This window comes from Amblyomma americanum, chromosome 9 (genome assembly GCF_052857255.1).
Source record: "Amblyomma americanum isolate KBUSLIRL-KWMA chromosome 9, ASM5285725v1, whole genome shotgun sequence".
NCBI classification, from domain to species: domain Eukaryota; kingdom Metazoa; phylum Arthropoda; class Arachnida; order Ixodida; family Ixodidae; genus Amblyomma; species Amblyomma americanum.
Window position 1 is genome coordinate 46,787,674 of NC_135505.1, and position 15,367 is coordinate 46,803,040.

Here is a 15,367-nt window from a genome sequence, read left to right on the forward strand (position 1 = left end):
ACCAAACGCTTTCTTTGCTTGTCTTAAAGGCGTTCGCATCACGTTCGAAAAAAGTTTAGAATCGGTTTCTATGCCCGCTTACAAAGCTTCCATCCCTATATAATAACTGCACATTTCTTATCGATTTTTTCTTTATTTTTTTGCTCTGGTTCCCGTGCCGACTTTAATTGTTTTAGCCCCTCCTACTTGCGACGGTGTCTCAGCTGCGCTCTACTCATGTCCAACATTTCCGGAAAAAAAATTTTGAAAATTGTAGCAAACTTTGAAGAAAATTGTAGCTTTTCATGTGTAGCAAAATCTTTTAAAATGTTTCCATCGATCGCATCTAACAGTTAATAATGCCACAGAAAATGAATGGGGTATGCTTCTGACGACAGCAAAAACGTTAATAGAAAAAAATGAGACCTATTGTTATAGCGAAATTTTATACTACATGAAAAACTTGCGTTCATAAAGGCCTCAAAATTGCTTTTATCCAGAATTGTGGTATATGGCTGAGCATTCGGGTTCGAATACGGTTTCGAGAGCCTCGTTATTCACCTCTTTTCTTTCACTTCTTCAAACTGCCTGCTATCCTATATTTCCGCTACCCCAGCTCAGGTGCCGCCGTTTAGTGATGGCAGATGCCGGGGTGAGCAAACATCTTTTACCTTCCTTTTTGTTATTTTAAATAAATAATCACTATATATATATAGCCTCGTTACAGTGGAGGCTAAACGGAAAGGCACCCTCGTGCTGTGCGATTCAGTGCCAGTTAAAAAAACACCATATGGTCGAAATTATTCCGCAGCCCTTCACTACGGCACCTCTTTCTCTTTTACTTCTTTCACTCTGCTCTTCTTCCCTTCCTTCACGGCACGGCTAATGTAACACTGAGAAGCGGGGCTGTTACTGCGCCTTCCATTTCCTCAAAACCGATTTCTTTAGCTCCTTCTGTAAGCACAAAAACTTGTCAACAGGCGTTAGCGCACTGGAAATAATAATAATAATTGGTTTTTGGGGAAACGAAATGGCGCAGTATCTGTCTCATATATCGTTGGACACCTGAATCGCGCCGTAAGGAAAGGGATAAAGGAGGGAGTGAAAGAAGAAAGGAAGAAGAGGTGCCGTAGTGGAGGGCTCCGGAATAATTTCGACCACCTGGGGATCGCACCTCTTCTTCCTTTCTTCTTTCACTCTCTCCTTTATCCCTTTCCTTACGGCGCGGTTCAGGTGTCCAACGATATATGAGACAAGAAAAAATTATTTCCTTTTGCATAAATCAGTTTACCTGTTCCACGCTCTGTTCTCCTTTAGCGAAAATAAATTGTGCGCAGCAGTATTTCGGCTTCAATAAATCTACAACAACAGTTCCTTAACATTGTAGTTTAGGGATATTGGTAATATGCAGATTCTAGAACGAAAGCGACAGCCGGGCTGCACTACTTTTGCTTATCACGTTGGCAGCCATTATCGTATGGCTCTTGTAGAAAATACTAATATCCAATATCACAGTAACTGATGCACTCTAAGCTAACCTCGTTTATCTTAACACTTTATCCTTGTGTGCAGTAAGCCACCTTCCTTGTACCGTCATGTTTGATCTCACCACGAAAAGTTCGGAAACCAACAGGCATCGTCCCAGTGCCCTTTTGAGGTCAATGCGCTCCAAAGAAAAATTTTCCTTTTAACTTTTTCACGCTTTCCCAACTGTGTACATTGCGATTTGACAGCTTTCAGCTGTCAGTATGCTACAACCCGCCGTGGCTTCTTATACTCTGACGACTTTATCACTCTTCGTATGACACCTGCGGTCCTTTTTAAAGGTTACTAGCGAACGCAGTAAAATATGTTTCTCAAATCAAAGGTAGTGGCAGCACGTCAATATAATTTGCATACACATCTAGACAATTTTTTGTTCGTAACACATTAAAGGGACACTGAGAACAACGCTCTCAAGTTTGTTTGTTTTAGTAACATCCGATAGTTCGGCACTTTGTGGCTTTGCTGCCGCTTGCCCGGCAGCGAAAGGTGCATTTATTGCTAAGAGATTAGGATTCAAATTTTAAAAGATTTTCCCGCCGCTACGATTCAAACTCTGGACTGTCTACAGATGAAATAGGACAACAGTGACGTAAAGCGTCGAGAACGGAAACGAGGACTCCGCGATTGCTGGCTGCTAGCCTAGCAGCAGCCGAAATGAAAACTACTGCCCGCCGGACGTTGGAGGCCTCTATCAGCCGTCGTCGCTTCGCTTATGTTTTCACCAACGTTACGGCGGATCCCGTTCCCGGTTCTGACAACGAAGTTCTCGCAATGAACTGCGGCCTGCATTCAGAGACCTCAACACCACACAGCGTGCGAGGTCTGGCAAGAAAGTCCTGAGGCGGCGGGTCAGGCAAGGAAGTCCTGAGGCGGCGGGTTTGGAGAGGAAGTCCTAGCGCCGAGCAGTCGGCAGCGTCGCCGTCAACGCCTGACCGCCATCACGACTGATGCGTGGTGATTGTTACATGTGGGCATATTTAAGTTCTGTAATAATAGTCCTCGAAGGGCTCGTTGTGAAACCCAGCGTCTTGGTACGTTGACGATGCGAATACGCCGAGCGGTGAGTTTGCTAACGCGGAGGTGCGTTCAACTTCGGCTATACACAGCTCTTTCTCATTGTCACTGCTGCGTGTCGTTGCACGAACTTCGCCCCAGGAGCACTTAGAGAGGCAATTGGAGGCCCTCCGTTGCTCCGTCCTTGCAAATCGAGGCGCATAACGAAGCGATGCGGGCACGCAGAACGCATAGCCGTGAATCACCCCAAAACATACCAAAACTCAGCTGTTCTGACTTCCAACATTCAGGTTGTCTTTTTCCCCCTTCCTTGTGTTATAAAAGTGCACTAGTTGTTTCAAAACAAAACTTATATACTTCAATATCGATCAAACACTTAACATTCATGTACTTTTGTCATCCTGAGAAATCTGTGGTGTCTTTTCTTCATCATCACGCTTGTAGTTGTGAGATTGGCCTGTGGCGGCCATACCTGTAGTTTAGTTCTTGCTCTTTTCTACCTTACAAGAGCTTTTTTTTTTCAGAAATATGGTTTTGTAGTGATAGCTACATTACAGTAGCATTTCGGGCCTTCAGCGTGGCGGCGCTGGCACGCTGTCACGTAATTGGTCACGTGGTGCGGAGCAGCTACCGTTGGCGCGGCACCGGGGCTCATCACGCGGTTCATCACGTGGTTGGTCATGTGACCAAGTTCTACTCGGCCAGCTGTAGTTATCGCTTCACTCCAGGTTTAACCAGAGCTAAACCACCGCCATTTTTTTGTGTTTAGGAGCTGGTATTCTATCGATACACGCCAACTTCAATTTCTCCTCAATGTCCCTCTGAAGACCAAAGTGATCATATGGTCAGCACAATTTGTATGTTTTGAAAAAAACATCACATGCCCAGATTTCTCGAGTGCTCACCTCACGCAGCCTTCTGATTAGATATTACAATCTGAAAATGATTTGGCACTTTGCACTGATATTTGTAACCGCTTGCATAAAAAATAACCGATGACATTCTGCGTTCTTGCGTCCACTGTTAAGACCTACAATGAATGTTCCGACAGAGACACACCGCGGCAATCAATCAGCGAGACTGGCTAGGGCGGAGACGGTTTCCCCCTCTAGACCACTAGTCGCGGAAGAGGCCGCCATCACTACTCTACTACCATAGTAGGCGACTCGTAGTTGGCGATCAGCAACTTCGCTAGAGGTAGGGTCTCCGGTCCCGCCACGCAAATGCTCACAGAAATAAGAGACTCTCATCTCTTGAGAGATATTGAACTCATATGGACACCAGCTCACGTGGGGAATCCGAGAAATGAGGCTGCCCCCCCCCCCCAACACGCTCGTTAATTAGCCGGTAGAGCGGTGGCGCGAATTCAGGAACCGGAATCTTTCGGTGAGCCACTGATATCATACTACGCACTCACTGCACATTACAAAGCATTAAGAAGAACACTCCCACGACCACACAAAACACTGACCAGACAACAACCGGTCATGCGGAGACAACTCCAGACGGGGACCCTCCCCCAAGCCAAACAACATATCTAAATTCATAAATAAGGATACCAATCCCTCCTGCCGCTTTTGTGGGGAGAAAGATAACTTCGACCATATGATCTGGGCGTGCCAAGTCCGTAAGCCTCCCCCAAAACTCTTGCCTGATCGCTCCAGGGAAGCATGGGATAAGCTAATGTCCAGCGATGACACGGACATTCAGCCCAAGGCCGTCGAATGGGCCAGCGTCGCCAAAGGTCTCCACGGCCAGCGGCACACTAGCTAACTTGCCTTAATGCCCTACGCTTATGCGCAATAAAGTTTTGCCAGCCTCAGCCAATTAACCCTATCCTTTGCCAGCTGCTCTCTCCGTATACCTTGTGAGAGGGCTTATATAGCCAGGCGAGAATCGGCTGTCACATGGGGCCGACTTCGGCGTGCCCAGAGAAAGCGGAAAGAGAGTGGATTCAAGAGCACCCGGTTTGCTGAAGTAGGTTGCATGACATAACGCTACCTGCTTAGTTTCTTGTGTCTTCCTCCAAACCTTCTGGTTAGGAAGTGTTAGGAACAATTCTGAGCTAAGTATAGCTCTCGGTAATACCCTAAAAAGGGAAAAAAGAGGGGTAAAAATTCAAAACTTATTTATGAATTTTTTTCTAATTAGATCAAGAAGGACACTTTCGCACCAAATGCATTTCTGAGGACGTGACATGTAAAGTGCTTGGGCAGGCTAGTTTGTCTTACCTTTTGTCCTGTCTAATCGCGTGTTGCGTTTGTGTCTGACAATCTGCTAGTAATAATAAATTTACGGTGTGACCCAGGAGACCCGCAGCCAAGGACTCCGGAAGAGAAGGGGCAGTGGGTGCCCACCCAGAAGTCCCCCAGAGAGGGCAGCGCACGCCCAACCTCGAACCTTCGAAATGTTCGCAATATTATCAGATTTGTGAACGAGGCACTCCTAATGTACGACGCCAACAAAAGAAAAATGGCTGATCTTACTTTCTATTTAAAATATAACTTAAATCTTCTGCATGGAACAATCCTTTAGTGATTGCTTCAAACAATATGTATGTATGTATGTATGTATGTATGTATGTATATATATATATATATATATATATATATATATATATATATATATATATATATATATATATATATATATATATATATATATATATATATATATTCATAGATGCCATTGAATTCGCAAATGAAATGAGCAAAACTGAAGCGAACAATGAGATTTTTTCTTTATTCGTTAAATATACAATAGCCACAGCCTCACTAGGGCACAGCAGAAGGGGGCTCAAAACGCCATAAAACAAATCGAACACGGGCCCGACGGACCCGTTAAATGGAGGCGAAACGCAGAAGGCGCCCGTGTGCTGTGCGATGTCAGTGCACGTTAAAGATCCCCAGGTGGTAGAAATTATTCCGAAGTCCTCCACTGCGGCACCTCTTTCTTCCTATCTTTTTTCACTACCCCCTTTAACTATCCCCTATCCCTACCCCCTATCCTTTACGGTACGGTTCAGGTGTCCGCCGAGATGTCAGACCCTTACCGCGCCATTTCCTGTCCTCAAAAACAAAGTTTTATTTATTTCACTTGGCAGTGTTCCAAAACCGCGTGTCGTACCCGAAGGGCAAAGAGGTCGGCAGCAGGAGCGAAGCACAACTGATGGCGGCAAAGAGCTACGCGTGATCGGCGGAGGCCATGCGTGATTCGCGGCTCAATACGTCTAACAAGCCGGTCATGTTTTAAAACCAATTCTGGAGAGCCTTCGATACCGGCAAGAACGTTAAGACCAACGCTCTGGGCACAGTGCCCGCAAAGGAAAACCAAGGTGGTGTTGATGGTGAAATGAAATGAAAATTGGTTTTTGAGGAACAGTAATGAGGAACATATCTCAGCGGACACCTGAACCGCGCCGTAAGGGAAGGGATAAAGGAGGGAGTGAAAGAAGAAAGGAAGAAAGAGGTGCCGTAGTGGAGCGCTCTGGGATAATTTCGACCACATGGGGATCTTTAACGTGCACTGACGTCGAACCGTACACGGGCGCCTATTGCGTTTTGCCTGCATCGAAACGCTGCCGCCGCGGTCTAGTTGGAACGCGGGTACTCTGGATCAGTAGCCGAGGGCAAATCTGGTTTTCTTCCGTATGCGTTGACTATTTCCTTGAGGCGAACCGTGTACTCCATGTCGAAGATGAGTGAGCGTCGCATCTCTCCTCACGTGTGGCGATGGCAAAACGGGAGCCATTCGGCTCCCGCTTACTTGAATCCGCGAGGGCTTAAGCTCCATGTACGCGATCTTTTGCTATAAGACAAAGCTGCGTGCTGTAGTCGCTGGCCTAGTTTTCCTCAAACAACTTCGCTGTTTACTCGCAAGCAGATCGTTCACGCTTCCGGCTTTCCTGCTGCTCGATCATGCATTGCAGTGGAGCACCTCTGCACTTCGGCAGGCTCGCCGGCTTTGCTAGCGCAGCTGTGCCAGCGTAGTCCCCAAATAGATTCGACATGCTGTCCTTTTACCATGGCTGTGAGGTAGAATAAAAAAAAGTGATGAACATCTTTTTTTTTTGCCGGTAAATATTAGCTAGCATAATTTTTTAGGGATTCCGCCTCCTGCACGTATTTTCTTCCTGTGTGGTGTTTATTTGTCGGCTGTATTCATGGTCATGTTCCCCCAACTAGCTCAGAAAATATCTCTTACCACGTATTAAGGACGCGTGTTATACACGTGAGAAGCTTGTTGGGCCCAATACGGCGGTGCAGTATCGCAACGGCCTCCGTCGAATGATCCAGGCTTTCGTCCTTAGCCGTGTAGTATACTCCCTGCCCTATCTCTTCCTCTCCCGAGTAGAGGAGAACAAAGTCAACTGCCTCATCCGTCAGGCGTACAAGACGGCCCTCAACCTCCCCCAGCACACGTCGAATGAACGCCTTCTTAAGATGGGCGTACACAACACCCTCGCCGAGCTCACTAGGCCCATCGATCTGCCCAACTTGATCGGCTCTCCTCCACCCTAGCCGGCCGCCACATTCTTGACGCCATTGGCCTACACCCCCCTGGCTATTATACCCACACCTTCTCCCCCCCACACCGCACACGGGACCTCATCACCATTCACCCCTCCCCAAGAACATGCATCCTGAGCATCACGCGGCTCGTCGTGCTGCTCGGGCTGCAGCCCTACACAAACACTATGGCGCACAGCCGGAGAGCGTCTACGTCGACGCAGCCTCTTACACCTCCTCTTCCGCCTTTGCCCTGGCGGTAGTGTCCAATTCGTACATCCCTATTACGGCAGGCACTGTCATTGCCTCCACTCCTGCGGAAGCGGAGGAGGCAGCCGTAGCCTTAGCCATCGCTACTACATCGACGACCCACATTTTCAGCGACTCAAAGACCGCGGTCCGTAACTTTGCGAAAGGCCGCATCTCCGAACCCGCTTTCCGGCTTCTAAGCCGGTCTCCCGCCCCTACCCGACCAGTTCAGCTTCACTGGGTCCCGGCCCACACCGGCCACCCAGGTAACGAGGTGGCTCATTCTTTAGCTCGAGGTTTCGTCAGCCGAGCAGGAGCCGCCGACATCTGGGGAGACGCTCGAGATCGAATGGTCGCGTATCACGAGATCACTCTACACTACCGTGAGCAACGGCTAACGTATCCCCCTCCGCACAAGTCTCTCACTAAATTGCAGCAAGTGACGTGGCGACAGCTACAATCCCGCACCTTCCTCTCCCCTGCCCACTTAGCCCTAGTTCACCCGGGACTGTTCACGCCAGTATGCACCCTCTGCGGCGCTCCGAAAGCGGATTTTGCACACATTCTTTATTCTTGCTCTGAGCTCCTTCCACCAGCCGATTGGCAACTCACAGACCTCGAGCGATGGGAAGCTGTGGCGTCCAGTTCTGACCCGGCTGCCCAACGGCAGCTAGTGGACTGGGCTTTGGAAGTCGCTGAGAAGCATCACCTTCCGGCCACGACACGCATCCGAGAGCAATCCCATCACTAGGATGTAACAATTAAGGCTTGCTCTACTTTATAAAGTTTTTCACCACCACCATCGCAACGGCGCAAATCCTAGTTATAGCATGCTTAAATTACGAGTAGATAGAGGTGACAGATTACGACTGCTCACTAAGAAAGAAGCGAAGCGCTCAAGAGAACGAGTATGCCTCTACTTGCGTACACGTCGCGTCATCTCAGGTCGTCACTTGTATGAATCCGGTGCTTGTGAGTGGGATAGCAGTGCTCGCCGCTCGCGAAAGGGTGTGAAGACACCAGTCTGCGTCATTTGTGGGAATGAGATCTAAGAATGGGCCAACGTCACTTTGCAGCTTCTCTAAAGTCGCGAATGTAGCATGTGACTTTCAAACAGAAAAGCGCGTACTTAGCATACAGCACGACGAACGTACGCGGGTGTTACTTTAGCCATCAGCCTGCAGCGACGCCCTGCGTACCTTGATTGAGAATCGATTAGGTACGTCGGACGTGTATTCAGACAGTCCAATCAAGAATGCAGTGACTCAAAACAAAGCAAGAAATAAATTAATTTGTTTCCTTTTTATTTCAAAAGTAACGACGAGCTGCGACAGTTACTGTCAGCAATAGTCGGTTCTTAAGTGAATAGGTGTAAAAGTTGAAAGGCTAATCTAGGCTTTACGAAGTGCGATGCAATGGTGCCCTCGAATACAATTTACGATATAGTTTTGCGTGAAGTAGTATTGGGGAGCCCATTACGGGTAAAAATAATTGAGTGGGCAAAGAAAGGCCGCATTAGGTACGCTAGCGCAAGTTATACCTCTCTGATACGTTTTATGAAGGTGACTAACACAAATATAAAGTGCTCAAAAACGTGGAGGGAATATTAGCACACCCGAATTCAGCAGCTTAAGTGAGCTCGTTTAATGAGAGCGAGCATCATCCAGGTGAATAAACTTTGTATGCGTCTGTTGCTCAGCTCCCACTGCAATGGAATTGCATTCAGGAGTACAGTTCATTGCAGTTTATTTACTTTGATGTCTACGACAGCAAGCTGCGATGTCTATAAAAAGCAAGCAGGTTTCTAGCAAGAACCAGTACGGATATATTCCTACCGGAGTGCCGTAATGCAAACATTCAACTTATTTTTAACGAGGCACAAACTTGAGGATTAGTATTTATGCCGCGGGGACTAATTACTGCCAGCTATTACGAAATCGCAGTTAGCGCTGACCCGTAGCGTTATAAGCCTCGCGCGCTCCCGGCTGGCCGACTTCCCGGCGTCCTTCAAATCCAGCACGCAGGCTGCCAGGTCACGTGACAGGACGAGCACGAACCCCCCCCCCCCCCCCATGTCCCCGTGTAATTTTGTGCGTGAACTTAAAGCCATCCGCTTATGCAGAACATTCTCAGTGCGTAGCGGGGAGCCAAGTGGGGATAGTAGCAAGAAACCTTTAAGCGTTGCGTGGTGAAGGTTGCGTCCTCCATCGGCGTCGTAAGGAACGCAACAAACAGCTCGCCAGCGGGTAGGTCGCTAGATGACGCCACATGTACAATGTCTCAAACTTCGCGGAGACTTGGTATTTAAGTTGGCGGAATGGGTGGCCAATATAGCATCCCATAGCTCTCAACTTGGGTACGAAACTAGCTCCCTCCCCGGCCTGGGCCTGACATCCGCTTCCACTTCCCCTATCATTAACAAAGCTGTTTTCCACTTGCGGAAGCGAGAATTCCGAGGGAGGTAGCATGCTGCTACCACGTGTGTATGCCAAACCATGAAACGACCCTCAACAGTACGTTACTATGGTGAGCTTTAAAGTTACCTTGGCTCGCGATATGAAGTCATCGTGCGCCCCCTCTACTTTCGCTGAAGTAGTGCCATCTCGAGGAACCGGGCCATATCCGGCTACCTCACTCTCCAATTCGATGTGAGCGGCCACTAATAGAGTACGCTCATTGTTATACAACATTTATTTTTTCCCTCTAGGCTGTAATGAAATCTCCCACGACTAGCCCCGTACAAATCGTGAGGCCCCTAGTCCTACTACTGAAACCGGCGTACTCATGGTTCTGAGTACAGCTGTAACAGAAGGGTACAAATATGTTTAAAAGCTGCTTTATTCGTGAACTCGGTCGGCGCTGAAGTTTCAGGATCCTCGATACCTTGGCTTCCTATGCCGTGTATTCTTACCGAGCTCAGTCATGGTTGTCATACCTCATGCCGGTTGCGGCGGCTGAGCTCCTAAAACAACCCAGCACAAGGCGTAACGCTAACTTCAGGCTGAACGTTTGTGCCAGCTTCCACCCAACCCACTTATTGCGCAGCCCCTGCCGCACGATACCTCGCAAGAGACCAGCGTAAGAAAACATGCACTATAAAAGACAGCTATCAATGCACCCAAGGCTGGTGGCAATTAAATCAACGAGAAAGCGCTTATGGTAAGCCTACTGCGCAACCAAACACCAAACTATGCGTACTACATAAGTAAGGACGCAATAATTCATTCGCTTCCGGGCTATTTAATTACTGAACATTAAATCTATTAAGACAGGTATACCCACACGCACAAATGCACATGCATATCAAGATCATTCTGCTCAATTTGATCCGGCTGCAAGATGTCTTTTTCAGCGGGCCATTCCATCTATTATATGCTGCAATGGCTCCACACCATCAGTCAGGCGGAATAAAATGCCCAGGATAGTACCAACACCTATAAATAGCTTCCATAGATTAGGATAAAGCTTTTGATTCAGTCAAAACCTCAGGCTTCATGCAGCATATTCATTAACCAGGATGTGGAAAAGACATATGTAAAACTGCTCGAAAACATCTATATTGGCTGCAAGCCGACCGTACTCCTTCAGAGAGGAAGTGATAATTTCTGAATATGGAAGGGTGTCCGGCAGGGAGACACGATATCTCCAGTACTACTCACCACGTGTCTACAGGATGTATTCAGAGTAGTGTATTACAACATACGAAGACAAGCCCTCTTGTCGCTATGTTTGTATGCGCCCACAGCCAACACCCCTCCCCCACACCCTCCTTCACTTTGTGTTGTATTGAGAAGGGTTGTAGATATAAGCTAACGGAGAATGCCTTAACAACTTCCGATCTGCTAATGACAATACCTTGCTAAGTCACTCAAGGGTCAAATTGCAAAGTGCGATCGAGAACCTAGGCAGGCAAAGCAGAACAATGGGTCTAAAAATTAGTATGACGAAATCGGTTCAACAATTTCGGAAGGGAACAATTTACGACAGGCAGCGAAGCATAGGAGGTGGTAAGGGAGCACGTCTACTTAGGGTAGCTAGCGACCGCAAATCCAGGCCACGAGACAGAAATAACTAGAATAAGAATGGGAAGGAGTGCATTTGGCAGGCACTGTTATGAAAAGATTAGCAGTTTATTAATCTCCTTAAAGACAAAAGTACACAGCAGCTGTATCTTACCGGATCTCACCTGTCGAGCAGGAATATGGGGTATAACGAATAATAATAATAATAATAATAATAATAATAATAATTGTTTTTTGGGGGAAAGGAAATGGCACAGTATCTGTGTCATAAATCGGCGGAGACCTGAACCGCGCCGTAATAGAAGAGATAAAGGAGGGAGTGAAAGAAGAAAGGAAGATAACGAATACGGCTGTACTTAAATTGGGGGTGGCGCAGCGAGCTATCGACCAGAAAAAATTGGAAGGGACAATTAAGCTTCGCCTTAAGTGCATCACGCGACAGCGTTAATGGTTTAACGTTCATATGTGCAGAATTGGTCATTCTCTACTTTGCATTCGTAGATCCCTGGGAGTCCTCATACCCCTCCTGGCGCAGTGGTGCAGTGGTTAAGCGATGCGCTACTGCCCTGCGATGGCAGGTGCTGCCGTCAGTGGAGCTTATCAGTCTAGGTTGCTATTGCCGAGCTAACTGTCGCATCCAACAAATATTTCAACTGCCACCTGCCTCGGCGGTCAGTGTGCTCCCAATCCGATGGGCAGATTGTGATGACGCCGCGAAGCCGCGAAGTCTCGGGACCTAGGTGACCCACTGCCACCAAGGTTGCTTCTCTGAGGATTTTTCGTGGAATTTTCGCTCATGGGCAGTGACGTCTACTGCGACGACAAACGACGACTTCGGCTTTTCTGTGACACGGGCTCCTTAACACTAACTCTTAAAAAATGATAGGGGAGACCGTAATAAACACAAGAAGCGAGCAGTGTGGCTCACAGAACAGATCCGAGTTAAGGATATCCAGGTCAAAATAAAGAAGAACAATTCGGCATGGGCAGGACGTGTCATGCGAAGGGAAGGTAATCGATTGTCTCTTGAGGTAAAGGAGTGAACTTCAAGAGAGGGATATTGTAGCAGGGGGGCGGTAGACAGTCCGGTCAGCACAGTAAATTCGAAAGCTCGCGGGGATAAGCCTCTTGGCCTCAGCTGGCACATCACTGGGTTAATTACACAGATATAGGAGAGGCCTTTGTCCTGCAGTGGACGCAGTTTGTCTTGATTACGAGTCTTGGAATGATTAATCGTATTTTGTGAGTGTGCATTGGGACCCACACATGCCAGCGAGTGACAGCTGCAATTCCTATAAATTTCATTCAATAACATAGTCAGGCACACAGCCTCGCTTTCAGCGGCCACACCTAAGCCAGAGTTCAAAAAAGCCGCTGTTTATTACTGCAAGAGCGAATTAGAATCAATTTCCGTTGGTGTCTGCGAGTTTGAGGGCGGGGCGAAAGCCCGTATAGCAGCATTTCGTGTTGTGAAATCTTAAATCGAATTGTAATGAGCCTGAACGAGGTATATTTATCTGTGCCTAGTTCTTCGTGCCGCAAAAATTGAAAATGAGTCGTACTCTCCAATTGCGTACCTTACCTCTTTATTATATTAGACGCTCTGGATTTAGTTCTGGCAATGAACGTTTCAAGAAACCAGCCCAAAAAATCCCCTGGCCTCCACCGCGAGCATTGTTTGCTGCTTAGCTGTTAACTCTGTGCAGATTTTTATGCTACTAGGATCCAGTAGACAGGTTCGCAGTATTATGACGGCTATTTGTCGTCTGTCCCCATTATGTAGCCAAGATTTCGTACTCACATCACTGAAGACGCAGCCATTGTACCGGAAGACAAAATAAAATCCTCTACATGGCACTGTCCAATGAAGCCAATGGCGTCCCGTGCTGTGAAGCAGATAGATGACGAGATGTGAAGATGTTGCAGGGCTCTTGTTCTAAACAGCGGCAATAACGTTTCAGTGCAGATGAATAACTACGTGTCGATGCTAAATCTGCCAAACAACCTCGAAATCTATGCGATGACACATAAAAAAAGGCCGGAAGTGCAGAAGTGAATCTCCCAAAGTCCTGCTCATTGCCAAGAACGTCGTCGAATTCTTGTGACTGTATCAATACTGGAGCAATGCCAGCTTGTTTACTGGCCTTTTTCGTCCGAGGTTTAATGTTCGCAAGGCATTTTACTGCTCTGTTGTACTTGTTGGATGTATGTACGCGCCTTTGATACTGGTGAGTTTTTGCGTGCAGTGATGGGTGAGCTTCGGTTACTGAATGTTTCCTATTGTAGCTAAAAACATTATCGGGATGTAACTCTGTTATTATGCATAACCTTTAGTCACTTTAATTTCACATATTTTTGTACACAAGATACATATTAGCAACATTCCTTTCATTATATTCGCGTTTCTTGCTACGTTTCGCTGTCGTCTACTCAATAGTTTTCCGTTTTGCATTTTTCCCTGTTGATTACAATTCCGCCTTTACCCTTTGAATATCTATCATTGAGAAAAACGTTGATGTCAGTAGATGTGCGTCTACTTTCCAGCACTTTCAATCGAAGCATTTAGAGAAATAATACCTGCTTTCTTTTATGCAAGAAAACATTTTTTTAGATCAAGGTATTTGTTAGACAAAACATTCAAACTTTGAGGTGCATTATGTAATCAAAAAAGCAACAATCTTGTATTTCAGAATATCTGGAGTACTATTCCTTTTTGCATTATAAGCCTAACATTATAATATTTACGAATATTTTCACCAAAATTTATATCACGCAAATAAATTTTCTCTTTACTTTGTATTTGATATTCATACTGTAAACTGTTATATTTATGTAACTTCAGTTTGATATGCTGCATGTCAGAGTAACTACAATAATTTCTTCACTCACAGATAACAAGAAGAACCTAGAAAAGTACCCATTTCTGCCACGGTACAGAAAGCGCCAGGGCCACAAAACCCAAAGACAAGAATTTTGTTAGCGGGAGTCGAGTTCGGTACAACATTGTCAAAAAATTTAAGAAATTACATCTGTGTAATGACAAAACTTTGCCATTCTATTCCAAATCTATTTGAATTCCACTCCAATTCTATTCCAACTCTATTCTGTTTGTTCGTAGTTACTGCAGTTGTAAGTAATAGTCCTGAGGATTACTGATAAACAATTCGTATTTTCCCGCCTTTCAAGACGCCACACCGTTTCCAACAATCGCGAGTTCTGTAACGCTGCCGCCTTTTGGGCGACACCAGGTTTTCGTGTCGATAAGCCACCTAATGCTTGCGCATTATTAATGCCTCTTTCCACTACCCATCATTTAGAATCTAACTTCCAAAACCTACTGTTTGAACTTATACTCAATTGAAACCTCGCCACGAATAATAAGCATTAAAACAATTTGAAAATAAACAGTCAACTGAAAGCACCTGACTGGAGAAAGGGTCAAATAACCGCCAATTTTTGTGCAGTCTTTTCACCTTTCTGCACTGGACGAATGCGCTGTCTAGAAGGCACATTTTCGGTTAGAAATGGTTTTCTAATGAACGTAATGGTTGTCATACATTTTCAAATATATATGCAGCTCGTGAGGCGCTTGTAAGGTTTTAGCATTTTAATTCCTTTCGGAGTATGTGCCAGTTTATAGCTGCCAAATTTCCTCAGTGCACAGGAAACTACATGAGTGAGGAGGCGGTTTTCTTTTTCCCTCTAGTGTATTTTCACGAGCCGTACACTTAACTATTTTTTTCCTAGATTAATATAATTCGTTAATTGCCTCGCCCTGAGTTAAACGAGAGACCTCTGAATGGGTGGCTGGTGTGTCTGCTCTTTCAATAGCCCGTCTTCCTATTATATTGTTGGCGTAAGGGAAATAATGCGCTTTCTTTTCCTGTTTAATTGTAGCAAATTTTGCTCTGTTCGATCCAGCAGGAGGAACTGCCCTCGTACGTGGAGGCCATGAGGCGCCCGCTCAACTCACCGCCCAGAGCCAATCCGGCCTACGTCACAGAAGTCACCTGACCATTCCGTCCAATAAATCCAATACTTGTGAAATCG

The 15,367-nt window shown here is 46.3% G+C and overlaps 1 protein-coding gene across 2 annotated transcripts in view; it reads left to right on the forward strand.

The window, feature by feature from the left end:
• The window catches only part of LOC144104181 (uncharacterized), a 38,769-nt gene extending 23,402 nt beyond the window's left edge, over window positions 1-15,367 (forward strand). The window contains exon 5 of one of the 2 annotated variants that reach the window (XM_077637043.1): window positions 15,239-15,367. In XM_077637043.1, the coding sequence (XP_077493169.1) occupies window positions 15,239-15,331 (93 nt within the window). In that variant the 3' untranslated portion in view covers window positions 15,332-15,367. The remainder of the gene's footprint in view (window positions 1-15,238) is intronic. The other variant, XM_077637045.1, reaches the window with a different exon arrangement.